At 51.6% G+C, this 13506-nt stretch overlaps 1 protein-coding gene across 2 annotated transcripts; it reads right to left on the bottom strand.

The window, feature by feature from the left end:
• Positions 1 to 17: 17 nt before the first annotated feature.
• On the bottom strand, positions 18 to 13480 carry LOC145718838 (pro-interleukin-16-like). 2 transcript variants are annotated; one of them, XM_081810356.1, is made up of 5 exons: positions 12719 to 13480; positions 11192 to 11385; positions 9556 to 9698; positions 7498 to 7608; positions 18 to 4571 (listed from the first exon to the last, which is right to left on the bottom strand). In XM_081810356.1, exons 3-5 carry the CDS (start codon positions 9658 to 9660, stop codon positions 4344 to 4346), a joined length of 444 nt encoding a protein of 147 aa, XP_081666482.1. In that variant the 5' UTR covers positions 9661 to 9698; positions 11192 to 11385; positions 12719 to 13480; the 3' UTR covers positions 18 to 4343. The 2 variants fall into 2 exon arrangements, with proteins under 2 accessions (XP_081666482.1, XP_081666481.1); XM_081810355.1 differs by lacking the exon at positions 11192 to 11385.
• Between the last annotated feature and the right edge of the window lie 26 nt (positions 13481 to 13506).

Below are 13506 nucleotides of genomic sequence, written 5' to 3'. Positions count from 1 at the left end.
AAAAAAAACATAGCAATTCTAAAAAATACAAAGATACGAATGCAAAAGGGATACATGCACCTCTATGTTTATTCACATCATTATCTACAACAGCCAAATTATGGAAGCCACCCAGATGTCCATGGACTGATGGATGGATAAAGAAGAGGTGGTGTATATATACACAATGGAATATTACTCAGCTATAAGAAGAATGAAATCCTGCCATTTGCAACAACACAAATGGAGCTAGAGAGTATGATGCTAAGTGAAATAAGTCAGTCCGAGAACGAAAATACCATATGATTTCACTCATATGTGAAATTTAGGAAACAAAATAAACAAATAAGGAGAAAAAGAGACGAACCAAGAAGCAGACTCTTAACTGTAGAGAGTACACTGCTGGTCACCAACGGGGAAGTGGGTGGGAGATAGGGGAGATAAGTGATGGGGATGAAGGAGTGATGAAGGAGCGAGGAGCACCCAGTGAAGCATGGAAGTGTTGAATCACTCTATCATACACCTGAAACTAACGCAACACTTTGTGTTAACTGGAATTAAAATTTAAAAAGAAATTAAAAATGCATAACCAAAAACAGTAATTCTACAGTGTCTTTTAGATTGTTCTGTGATCTTGGGTTTTTGTGGGCTAATCCTCCTGTCTGTTATTCCCACTGATGCTCACTAATAAGGGATGTTTCCCCACTTCCTGTGGGGTCTTTGTGTCAAACTCCTTTTTCTGGGGCCGGTTTTTCTCGGGGATTCCCGAAAACCCCAAGCTGCTGGGCAGGAGCATTTCCTTTATCTCCAGGGGCCAGCCCAAGGCTTTCACTGCTTCAGGACTAGTGTTGAGGTTAGGGTCTCAGCTTGGGGCGTCCTGTAGTCAGTTGGGATATGAATGTGCCCAGGACACACATACATGATACAGGCTTGGGTCTTCCTTTGCCTGTGGGGAGACGTTTTTTCCCCACACCCAAGAACCATAGGCAAAGTGAGGTTTCCCCACTGCTTCCCTGGGGCCTGATGGCTTCTCATAGGGCAGCTCTGTAGTATCAAGGCTTCATGCAGGTTCTCAGAGGTTCCCAGGGACCCAAAGCCGCGTCTCCTGTCCCATGTGGGCAGCTAAATCCTGGTCCTTTGGGCACCAGCTCCACGGGCCCCTACATCATCAACTCCTAAGTCTGCCATACTTCAATTCAAAGTTTAGATGAGCTACTTTATCCAACACATCTATGTGTCGAAAATAAAGGGTGTTAAGTGGGCTGGACACAGGATTCAAATCAGTGTCATCTGTGAAGCTGCCAGAATTAGACCCAAACTGAAAGAACCCATCCTTATACTTAGGAGAGTCCAAGTGGAGTAGAAACAGACAAATTTAAAAACTAATCAAAATATAACTAATATGTCTGAAGGACGAATAGACAAAGAACATATTTCAGAAATGACCATTCTTTTTTCCGTCATGGACAAGAGATTGATTGATTGATTGATTGATTAAAAGAGGTGACCCTCAATGATGCTCTGGGTGCACCATCAGTTAAATGCCTTCCTCTACTTATGTTTTTAAACTGAAGCACAGTTGAGAGATCAGTTTTAGGTGTGCAGCATAAGGACTCGACAATTACATACATTACAAACTGCTCACCAAGATAAGTGGGGTCGCCATCTGTCACCGCCCAAAGTCATGACAATATCATTGACTGTGTTCCCTATGCTGTACTTTTCATCCCCATGACTTCTTTATTTTACAACTGGAAGTTTGTACCTCTTGATCCCCATCACCTACTTCACTCCCCCCTCTCCTCTGGCAACCCCAGTTTGTTCTCTGAAGTCGAGGCAATTTCTGTTTTTGTTGTTGACATTTGTGTGCTTGCTCATTTGTTTTGTTGTTTAGATTCCACATATGAGTGAAATCCTATGGTATTTGCCTTTCTCTGTCTGACTTATTTCACTTAGAATAATACCCTCTCGGTCCATCTATATTGTCACAAATGGCAAGATTTCATTATTTTTTATGGCTGAGTAATAGTCCATTATATACATATACGCCATATTTTTATCCATTCATCCATCGATGGACACTTGGGTTGCTTCCCTATCTTGGCTATTGTAAATAATGCTGCAGTGAACATGGGGGTTTATTTCTTGAGAAATGACCATTCTTAATGACATGATGGGCTGGACTCTCTTGTCAACCCTAACAGAACTACATAGCCCAACTCTGGGCTCTTTGGAGAGTCCTGGCCTTTCTTTGGCCATATCTGGTGGAAAGTGATTAACCTCGGTTTTGCCAAATAAATCTTACACAATCATTTTTTGGGGAAGGTTTATGCAACTAAAACATTGTCAGCCTTGATCTGTGCACCAAAATTTTGTTGCAACCGGATGTACCTCATGAACTCAAGGGCAGATTCTAAAACTTGACTTTGAAAGAGATACAACAGGCGATCTGGTCAATCATTTGAGGCTAGAATCAGGGACTATAGGTAGACTAGCTGAATGTCTTTCCCGCTCAATTTTTACGATCGCTATTAACGAAGAGAAACAAATACTCAAGGGGGATAAAGAAGCTTGACTCAAGCAGGCTTGCATTCTGTAAAGAATACAGAGCACAGTACCCTTTTTCTTGCCATCTCAACTCCTCCCCCGCCTTTTATTTAAACACAGAAAAGTACAAAAGATCATCAAACACTGGCACATTCTCAAGATTCTGATTTCACTTTTCGCCCTTTGTCTCATTGATCCCTCTTCTTTACTTGCCTCTTGATTTAGCGATTCCCCTAGAACCGTGCCTCTGCCCTCCTCTCCCTCCCTTCTTCCCTCCTTCCTTCACCTGCTCTATAACTCAGGTATTTTCCAGGTGTCCAGACCCCCAAATCTACACTCAGCCCAGCTCCCTCCCTGGGCAGGCGTCGCTTCCTCCGCCTGCAGCAGAGCTCCACCTAGTGGCCGCCTGCATGCCTTGCCCTGCACGCCGTGGCTGAAACCAAAGCATCCTCCTTGGCCTTCCTTGTCCTCCTCCTCTGTCACCTGGTCCTACTGCGGGTAAGTTTCCTAAGGCCAGGAGCATTTTCTCTGGCCTCCCTTCACGCCCGCCTCCAGGGAGTCTCCTCTGCACCTTCCTCCTCCTAGAGAGACAGCTCAGACCCTGGAGAGCTGGAGCCTGGCTCTTTCAACAGCCTCTCTGCAGGCTTGCCTGCCTCTGGTCTCCTGCCAGCCCACTTCAACCGACACCCTGCTTCCCGAATCACCTAAGAACCTGGGCATAGCTGGTCCCTCCCAAATTACAAAAACCTTCAAAGACTCCCAGTGCCCCCTCGGTAAAATCCGTATGCCTTATCTTGCATAACACAAGTGTCAGCAAACTTGTCCTATGAAGGGCCAGAGAGTAAATACGGTAAGCTCTGCTGGTCACGGGCCCTCTGTCACACTACACAAGACAGCCGTCGCAAGCGCAAAAGCAGCTTCCGACCACGGGTAAGTGAGTGAGCCGTGCACCTGGCTGCATCCCCCTAAAGCTTTTCTGCGGGTCCTGAAATTTGAATTTTATGCAGTTTTCACTTGCCACAAAAGAATCATAAATTCCTTTGACTTTTTTCCAGCCATTTAGAAGCATGAAAGCCATTCTTTATTTGTGAGCAGCACGATGATAGTTGGTGGGCCGAATTTGGCTGGAGTTTACCAACCCTGCCCTAAACAAGTTAGGTTCTTAAGGGGGCTCAGGCTCCCAGCACAGCGTACAGAAACTGGCCTGGCGGAGAAGGGCGGGGACACTGTGAAATCGCCTCTCTCAAGCATCCCGTGTGGAATCCAGCGTCTAGCCTGCAGGGGCTGCCCTCGGCTCGGGGGCTGCCTGCCCCTGAATTTCTCCCCCTGGTTGAAATTTGGGAATGTCCTCGGGCCAAGCCTGTTGTCCAACACTCCAAAAGTGACTTTGGGGGGCCATCGGGGTGGGGAGAAAACCCCAGCCCTCCAGGATAGGAAGACGGGAAGGGCTCTCAGGAGGCAGCTCTGCTCCCCAGGCCCCTTAACCATCAGGATGCAGGGGTTTCTCCTGGCCCCAGGAGCTGGTGGACTGTGAGCTCTTCAAAAGAGAGATCACATCTGATCATTCTCTCTATTCCTAGAGCCGAGAGCACAGTGGCCTCACAGAGAATGTTGCTCAGACGCAGTAGAAGCACAAGGCCTGGTTTCCCTGTGGTTGCGGGTCAGGGAGGGCGGAGGGAAGGGATGGGGTGGCAGGGGCATCAGCAACAGGGAGGGGCCCTTGGAAAAGAAGGGAAGGGACGCAGACAGCTCAGGCCTCCATCCCGGGCCAGCTACAGGACCTGGACTGAGTGCAAACACCCCCAGCAAAGTGCCTGTCACCACGGTGCTGGAGGGGATAGGAGATGCATTTTGCTGTCCACTCTCTTCTGTGGCCTAGTGATTCTGTCTGAATCCTCAAACCTCAGCCAGTGAGACACGGGAGATCTACCTTCCTGCAGCCTTCCGTCGGCTGCCGCTGCTCCCCCCGCAAAGATAGTTTTGACGTAAATTCCGATGGGGCCATAAATGCTGTCCTTTCCCCCAACGATGCTGAAGCCCAGGCCCTGGGGGGAGAGAAGAGAGAGGCAGCATTAGGAGTGGTCCACGCTATTCCCTGGGCTGACATTTGCCAAGGGCCTGCCCCAGCCCTGAGCCAAGGCCCCGGGGAGGAGACAGATGCCCTTGGTCTCACACACCTCTGGACTTCACAGAAGAATGGGGAAAACCAGGACTTCAAGGCCAGCCTGGGCTGCATGGGGTCGAGAGCTCTCCCGCGCGTCTGATGTCCTGACACAGAACCAGGGATGTAGCCCGAGAACCCCGGACGGTGCTGAGCCCTGGCTCAGCCCCTCTCGCTGGCAATTCTGTCTCCGAGCCCCGGGTTAGCCCCTTGTAAAATGATGCTCACGATCTAACTCACAGGGTCGTGTTTGAAAATTCAAGGAGATCCCAAGCCTGCGGGAATAATTATGGCAGCTTGCACTGGAGGAAGCACCCCTTCTCCTGCCAAGGGCCGTTCATTTCCCTTCTGTTTTGCATCCCACCCTCCCCTTTTTAAAGACATCGCTGCGACCCTGAGCCCCCTCTACTGGGTCATGAGCTGACAAACGCCCCAGGAGCTCACAGCACCAGCCCGGGGTCTGGTTGGAGCTCAGGGGGCCCAGGAGACAGTCCCAATGGCAGCAGAGACAAAGCCAGAGGCAGATGAGCAAGCGAAAGGTGTGAGCAACATCTGCACCGGAAGAGGAAATTCACACAGGCTGGCTTGGTTTGTCGGTGACCGAGGAGCTCCCTGCTTCCCAGGAAGGCTTAGCTGGGGTCTCAATGGGCTTCCTTCTAGACTCTCAGCTCCCTGAAGGCAGTGAACAAATCCGGTGTGCCAGTGCCCGGCCTCTGGCAGGTGCTCAGGTGACGTGCGTCATGGAGCCAGGACACATGCCAGGTGGCAGCTTGCAGGCGTGCCGGGCAGGGGCTCAGAGCCTGGCTTCTGGACGGACCCCGCGGGCATGGCCACCACTGTAAGAGCATCGCTGCTCAGGGGCATCACCCCCGTGCCAGAGCCATGGCCGGCCCGGCACCCACCCGCAGATGCCGTAGGGAACCAGGCAGGGAAGCCCCGCGGACGTGGCACTGTTCTAGGCTTCTGGTGAGGGTGCGTGTCCCAGGGTAGGAGAGACAAATGGTATCAGAGGGTGGCACAGGGCTAGGAAGAAGGAGAGGGAGGCGTGGCTTCCGGGCTCCTCCGTGGACCCCAGCTTCACTGGGCTGAGGTAACTCCTGCAGACTCCAAGTCTGCCCACCCCAGTGAGACGGCACAGCGTCACGGTTAGAACGAGGCCCGGGAGTCGGGAAGTCTTGGGTCGTTGTCTAAGTTTGGCTGCTAACTAACCGAGTGACCCTGAGCAAGTCCTGCGTCCTCCCAGACCCTCAGTGTCCTGGGCGGGAAAAGGGAGGTGACCCCGGGGCCGTCACCACGGCTGGAAGAGGCATCCTTGCCAAGCCCTTAGCACAGTGCCTGGGTTTCCAGAGCTGCCTTGTTGCCCAAAGATTTGCCTGTGACTCTAGCTCAAGCACGTATGGAGCCTTCTAGCTTTGCTTCCTCCTCCCGAACTCAGCCCTCGCCCCGCTCCTACTTGCCATCCTCGACCATGGGGCCTTCCTTCGGGGCACAGGTTGTGTGAGGCGGACAGTGGGAGGCCTGCTTGCGTCTGAACGCACCACCCTGCCGGGCATCCGACACCCTGCACCTGGCTCCGTCCCCCGGCCCCTGCAGGCCGGCTCGGTCAGCCCCGTGCCTACATGTGATTTAGTGAACGTGCAGACACGGAGCTCAATTAAACCATTTCCAGTCCTCTTTGCATGAGCTTTGGCGCCCTTTGCTTTCTTCTGAGCATTGCAAGCGATTTAAAAGCCAACTATTTTTTAAATACCTTTACCTAAATCCCAGCATCGTAATTTACTAGTCAGAAAGCCAGGCTGTTAGGAGCAAAATCAGCATGGAGAGGGTTTGTCTTGTGATGAGAGGAGCAACAGGGTCTCCTCATTCATGTCTCTGCTGAGCTCCCGGGAAGGGAGGGGAGGGGAGGGGAGGAGGGAAGAGAGGACCCAGGCGTGTGGGGCGGGGGGGCCTCCCCTGACCAGAAAGGAAGCAACCAGCAGGGAGCATCTTCCCCTCACACTACGCGCCCAAGTTATAGTAGGGGGATTTAAAACCCAAAACCAAAAACCCACTCTTCCATTATTTAAGCATCGGGGTTACTTGGGCTCATCTGTGAACTTTGCAGCAACTGCCCGTGTCTATTCCAGAATGTTCTGGAGGGAACACAGAGAGACATTTGGGCTGTTCCTCCACCACCTCTGCCTCGTCCCTCCTTTCGGGGTTTCTCAGTCGTGCGGCAGAAATCAGTGTGGATATACAAAGTGGGTGGAGACACGTGGACTGAACGTCTGTGTCCTCCCCAAACCTCGTGTGCGAGCTGGAGCCTTTGGGAGGGGAGCAGGTCACAGTTTGGAGCCCTCGCGAGCAGATGGGTGTCCTTATGGAGAAGACCCCAGAGCGCCCCCTCGCCCCTCGCCACGCACCCGGTGCCCACACGGACAGAAGGCCCCGTCCACCCACCAGGAAAGTTGTCCTCAACAGACACCAAATCTGCCACCACCCTAACCATGGACTTCCAGGCTCCACGACGGTGAGAGGTGCTAGCTAAGGCATCTCGTCCGTGTTTTTGTGATAGCAGCTTGAACGGACTTAAAGGATTTGAATTTAATCACCCAGTGAAACTCACTTCTAGGAAATACCATGCCGAGAACAAGTCGGCTGACAGTTGCCCCGCGGTGACCTGCACGGGTCAGGCAGGACTGGGGGCCCTCCCCAAGCCTCCCCAGGGACTTGGCGATGCTCACACAGCAGCCGGCATCACCAGGCCTCGCTCCTTCCTTTCCTGGACAGGACAGCTCCTCGGGGGCTGGCTGGCAATGGCCCTTGCTTACCTTGGCCTGGCCCTTCATCAGCACGACGTTGGAAATGACGGAAGCCTGGAGGCCTCCCGAGGGCTGCGCGAGCTGAGCTGTGCTGAGGGACTGTGCAGGTCTCGAGGTGCCCTGCAGGAGGGAGGGAGGCAGGGTGGGGAGGGGTGAGCTGACAGGACTGCAGCAGCACACACCTCAGGGGCAGGGGCAGGGCCCGGACCCCCTCTCCTGGGGGGGAGGGCATGACATGACCCCCGCGCGTGGTTGATGGTGGGAGGCTGGTGGAGAGGGACTGAGTCCTATCTCCCTGCAGACCAGCATCTGGCAGCCCCCTGAGGCCTGACCCGACGGTAGGTGCGGAGTGCATCCCAGACCACGCTGCCAAAGTCTCAAACAGAGGCGGGGACCCCAGCCACCCAGAATGCCCTCAGCAGACTGTGTCCGATTCAAGACACCGTGCTGAGAGTCCTCCTTGCCCCGGGCACGGAGTGGGGGGGCAAGGAACAGGGAGATTTTAAAACGCAGAGCATAAATCACAGGAGAAGCAGAACGTGCCAGAGAGACAGACACCCCGTGTGCTGCAGGAAGCCACTCGGAGGGGGACAGTAGAGCTTGGACTATGGGTCAGAGCTGAGACTCGAGCCCCGCTGCCTTGGGTTCTTTCCCTGGCTCTGCCAAGGACCAGCTGGTGACCTTGAGGAAGTGACTTAACCATTCTCTGCCTGTCTCCTCTTATGTTAAAATCATCTGCCACTTTGAGGGTCATCTTTTCCTAACCCTGGGACCCCGAAGCTCCCAGTTTGCAAATGAAAGACATACTAAGTCCACGAAAGGAAGGGAAGAGGGAAATGAAACTTGCAGGCATCTACCGGACTACCGAGTACCTGCAGGGAGAATCAAACATCACTTGCCTACGGAGCCCTCCCTCGGAGTGCTCATGCTCTGCTGGCGGGAGGGCTGTAAGAGGACAGGCGCCCAGGACGGGCACTGGGAAAAGTGTGAGGCCCATGCAGCTGGTGGGTCAGGAGCTCTCCCAGCAGAGGTAGTGTTAGGCAGGGGTCTGAAGGACGGGGTAGGCTTTCCAGTGCTAGAGAGGAGACGAAGAGGGACAGGGCGCCATAGACCGGAGGGCAGGGTGGTGGTGGCAACCTGCGGCGCTCGGCTTACACCGCCCGGGGCTTAGGGAAGCGGCAGGAGGAGGCTGGGGACACCGAGCTTCGCGTCTGCTGAGCCCCCGACCTGGCAGCTAATGCCCACAGTGGGCAGGACACGTGGTGTGCAGCGCACGGGGCTGGGCTCAAATTCCGCCTGGTCCCTTAAGTTTTAAGATGTGTGAACTCAGGGCGCCTGGGTGGCTCAGTCGGTGAAGCGACTGCCTTCGGCTCAGGTCGTGATCCTGGAGCCCCGGGATGGAGTCCCGGGATCGAGTCCCGCATCGGGCTCCCTGCTCGGCGGGGAGTCTGCTTCTCCCTCTGACCCTCCCCCCTCTCATGCTCTCTGTCTCTCATTCTCTCTCTCGCAAATAAATAAATAAAATCTTAAAAAAAAAAAAAAAAAAGATGTGTGAACTCAGACAGCTACTCACCTGGCCAAGCTCCTGTTTCTTCACTCTAAAACGGGGCGAATAGTACATTCATTTCTGAGCTTGAATTAGGGGCGCCATGGGTAAAGCACGTCACCGTAGCACAAGGTTAAGAGCCCAGGTTGCGGAGTCCTGAAGGTCCGACTTCAAGCCCCAGGGCTGTCTGCTACTGGCAGTGTGCACGTGCGTGCTTCCCCCACCTGTCCTGTCTACCCCCTAGAGTGAGGATGCGGGTAGAATAAAGCCGGGGCTCGGGGTCTGCTCACCGGGAATGCTCACTGCGCATCAGCTCCTAACAGCATAAACGTGCCGCTCGCGGGGGCGCTCAGCGGTGACCGTCGGCTGGGGGCTTCTTTCTCGGCCCGGAGCTGACCACTCCCACTAGCCAGCCCCCCCTCAGTAGTTGCACGGACACAAACCCACTAGCCAGCCCCCGCCCACCCCGCCGCTGCTGAGTCCGGGTCCCTCCCCGCCCCCCTTCTCCCTGCCATCCTTACGGCAGCCCTTCCTGCTGGACAGTCGAGCTGTTGAGAGAGAGACTTCCGGCTGCTGCAGAGGGAGTAGGGCTGCCGGTCTGTGCAAGCTGCGGATTTCTTGATCATCGGGAAATCGGTGTCTCCGGTGCAGCAGGGATTAACACCTAAAGCACAAGAGGAGAAACGGCAGAAGTCACGTGCGCTCTCAACACGCAAATGTCCGCTGAGAACACCCTCAGAGCCACCCCAAAGCCATGGGCAGGCGCAGGGGGACAGCCCAGGCCGCTCCAGCCCCGCCTCTGCCCCCCAGCCCCCTGCCACCAGGCAGCCCGAGAGCGGTTCCCACTCCCACCACGGAGCTGGGGTCAGCATGGACGCAGGCCCCGGGGTCCGGACAGAGCGGGTCCCCTAAGCACGGACTGGTCTGCAAATGGCTCGTGGACGTGCTCCCGCCACAAGGAAACAGGTCAAGATTACCATCGCAAATTAAACATACAGCATTGATTGAGTTCATTGAAAACGTGGTGAAGTTACTCTTGAAAGGGAAACTGTACATTGTGATGATTGTGCAATAGTAATACGACTTTGCAAGTTACGGTGAAGTTGAATTACGGAATGGAAAAATAAACAGGGAAAGAGACGAGGGGTGCAGAACACCATTTTCCAAAGGGGGGGCAACTTGGAAAATAGAGCCTCAGGTATTCCTTAATTAATGAAACCCAACTGATTAATTAATTAACGTCACGTAAAGGAAACCAAATGTAGTGGGGATAAAAATTGGAAACACTTTCCAAATCGCTGCAACATTTAGGCACACACCCAGAGCAAGAAGCAGGGAACAAACAAGTGATAATAACAAAGTATAAAAAGCAGAAAAATGAAACCAAATATTATTTGTAAAACTAACACCATTGGCCTGAACGTCTCTCCTTAAAGAGATGGCCACGTTTGCTTTCAAGATCTAACCGCACATCATTTCCAAGAGATAAAACAAACAAGCAGAAAGAGTACAACGAAAGGCAGGCAGAAACTGACCACCGGTAAGCCGTGCTGGACCCAACTTAAAAACACGTTTAGATTCTTGCTTCACATCAAACAGCAAACATTAATGATGGATATAGTAGGCTTTTTAAAAAAAAGGCAAATTGTTTAAAAATTAGAGAGAAACATAGCCAAATATTTAATTGCCCTCTGGATGTGGAAGAAACTTTATATTAGGAAGGAAAAAAATCTATAGGTTTGATTATATAAAGATTTTCTTATCTTTATGTTAAAAAAAGACTTAAAAGAAAGACAATAAACTGAAGAAAGTATGTCCCACAAATATGACAGCCAAATATTAATGTAACTAAGAGGCTTTTTATAAATTAATGCTAAAACTGATCACCCGAGAGAAAAATAGGTGGACTCCCCCAAAAAGAGAAAGGGATAAACAAAGGAACGTTTAAGGCAGCTGTGTAAAGAGGCTGGTTTTCGGGGCCAGCGAACCAGTCAGGTGCGAGCCCACGAGGCCCCTGAGAGGAACGAATGAAGGGCCGTGTACAAAGGGTGGACAGGGTTTAGGAAAACAGCGAAGGCATCCAGGTACCCAGGAACTGGCAGGTGCCTTCCCAGAGCCCAGTGGGTGCTGGGTCCACGGAAGGCGGGCCACCCTGACCTGGTGTCTAGTCCCAGCCAGACACAGCCTGCCAGGACCACAGCACAGAGGCAGAGGGAACGGGGAAGAAATGCTCCAGCAGCTTCTCCTCCATCCTCCAGTCTCCTGTGGTGCTCCACGGGGGCCAGGGGGCCAGGGGCCAGGGTCTGCTTGGCGTCCAGGGCACAAGCAAGGCTGGCTTCGTGGGCATGCACCTGTGAAATTGCACAGAACCCCACACTTAGAGGGGCCTAGGCTTGGGCTTTAATGCCCCACCGCCTCCATTTTGAAATTCTTAATAATGTTTGAACAAGGTTCCCACACTTTCATCTTACATGGATCCCCGCAACTCATGTAGCCGGTCCTGGGTGCGAAGAGGACCAGAAAAAAGTTGGGGGGCAGGGCGGAGAAGAGGGGAATAGAGAAAAATCTGCAGCAAATATATACTGTTAAATTTTAATATGGTGTGGGCTATGATCGAAGAAAGGTACTCATACACATTTTTGGAGTCTTAGCTACTTAAATTTGGCAGCACAGATCAAAATCTAAGGTGTAGTTGCCTTTTGAAACTCCATTTCTAGGAAATTATTCTAAAGGGGGAAATAAGCAAAAACTTATGATAAAAAAAAAAAAAAGCAACTAGCAGTCCCAAAATAGGAAATGAGCTTGGCAATCATGGTTTAAAGAGTGCATCCTACAGCTGAGTAATATGTGACGGAGTTGAAGGCACTTGCCCAAGGTTGCATGGATCATTAGTTCTGGAAGCAAGTGTGCACTCCTAACCATGCTCCCATCCACCGCCCCTTATGTTTCCCGAAGAAAATCATCACAAACGTAAGCACAATTTTGTGGACAAACTCAACAATGCTGATTATCTTAGTGAAAAACGGAGAATAAATTAGTTATCTAATACTAGGGAGTTGGTTAACTAGGTTAGGCACATTCACATAATGAAATACGAGGCACCCACTGAGCATGGTGTTTACAGAAGAATTTCCAAGGACATGAAGTCGTGCTGTGTGTATGCGCGTGCGTGGACGCGAGCTCTATAGGCATGTAGAGGCGTAGGAGGGGAAGAACGGAAAAGGTTAACATGGATGATTTCTAATATCAGCATGCGGTGATAAGAAAAAGCATCTCTTGATGCTTTTCTGCATTCTTCAAATGCCCTGACTTTGGAGTAGGGCTATTCTCTTTGCAGCAACCAAGAATCCTGACATCCTTCAGCCTCCACTCCCATCCGGTGACAGATGAGGTGCTGGAGACCTTGGGAGAGCCAGTAGCCTTCCTAAAATCAAGGAGCACGTCAGAAGACAGAGCAGGAGGAAAGCCCTTGTCTTTTGTCCCCTATGTCGGCTCTTCCCAACATGGCACTTAAGTGCCATGGACACAGAAGCACTCCCAGAGTGCGAGCAGACCACAGCCATGTTTAATCCAACTGAACCAGCCGAGACCCACCCTCCCCCAGATCTCTCCATGTCACTGATATTCCTGGTCCTCAGCGACAGTGAGGCTTCATTCCTGAGGACAGTTCCATGACGCACTTACTGGTTGAATTGCTGCGTGTCCTTTGATGACAGGCTTTGGGAAGCAGGAAAGTACTACTTTGCACTTCTACTTTTCCAGACCTTTCTCGGGAAGAAGTTGTGGAAGCTTCCTGCAAAACAGTTCCCACCTTTTATTCAGCAAGTCAGAACAGAAAAACATGCGTAGACAGCAGAGGTTTGGGCACGGCCATGGAAGTTCTGGTTGGATTGTCTGTCTCCACCAGTAAATTGTAGGCTCTGTAAAGGGATTTAGAATCACCGTCATCCATTCATCTATAGATAGAGTCGCCCATTTAATAAAAATTGAGTGAATAGATAGACTATGTAGATACTGATCTAAGGCAACAGACGCCAAATAACCATGTCAGCCAATAGGTCTCTGATTCTTTGTCATGCGCTGGGGAAACAGGTGCAAACAAGCCGGCCAGGACACCGATGTTGGAACAATGCTGTTCTAGTGGAGGAAGGCCCTCAGCAAGTAAGAAAACAAGTACGAGTGATCAGTGATGACAGAGATAGACCAATGGAGGAAAGACCTCCCCTGAACGGGAAGCCATGGAGACGTGTTTCATGTCAGTCAGTTCCCCCGTTCTGTGCATAGGAAGCACTTAGAAACTTCTGTGGAATGAATGCTACATGAATAGGTTTCTTTTTTTTTTTTTAATTTTTTTATTATGTTAATCCCCATACATTACATCATTAGTTTTAGATGTAGTGTTCCATGATTCATTGTTTGTGCATAACACCCAGTGCTCCATGCAGAACGTGCCCTCCTCAATACCCATCACC

The sequence above is a fragment of the Leptonychotes weddellii genome, unplaced genomic scaffold (assembly GCF_054177405.1).
Source record: "Leptonychotes weddellii isolate Sample4059 unplaced genomic scaffold, ASM5417740v2 HiC_scaffold_2341, whole genome shotgun sequence".
Classification (NCBI taxonomy): Eukaryota; Metazoa; Chordata; class Mammalia; order Carnivora; family Phocidae; genus Leptonychotes; species Leptonychotes weddellii.
This window is presented reverse-complemented; position numbering and strand designations above follow the sequence as displayed.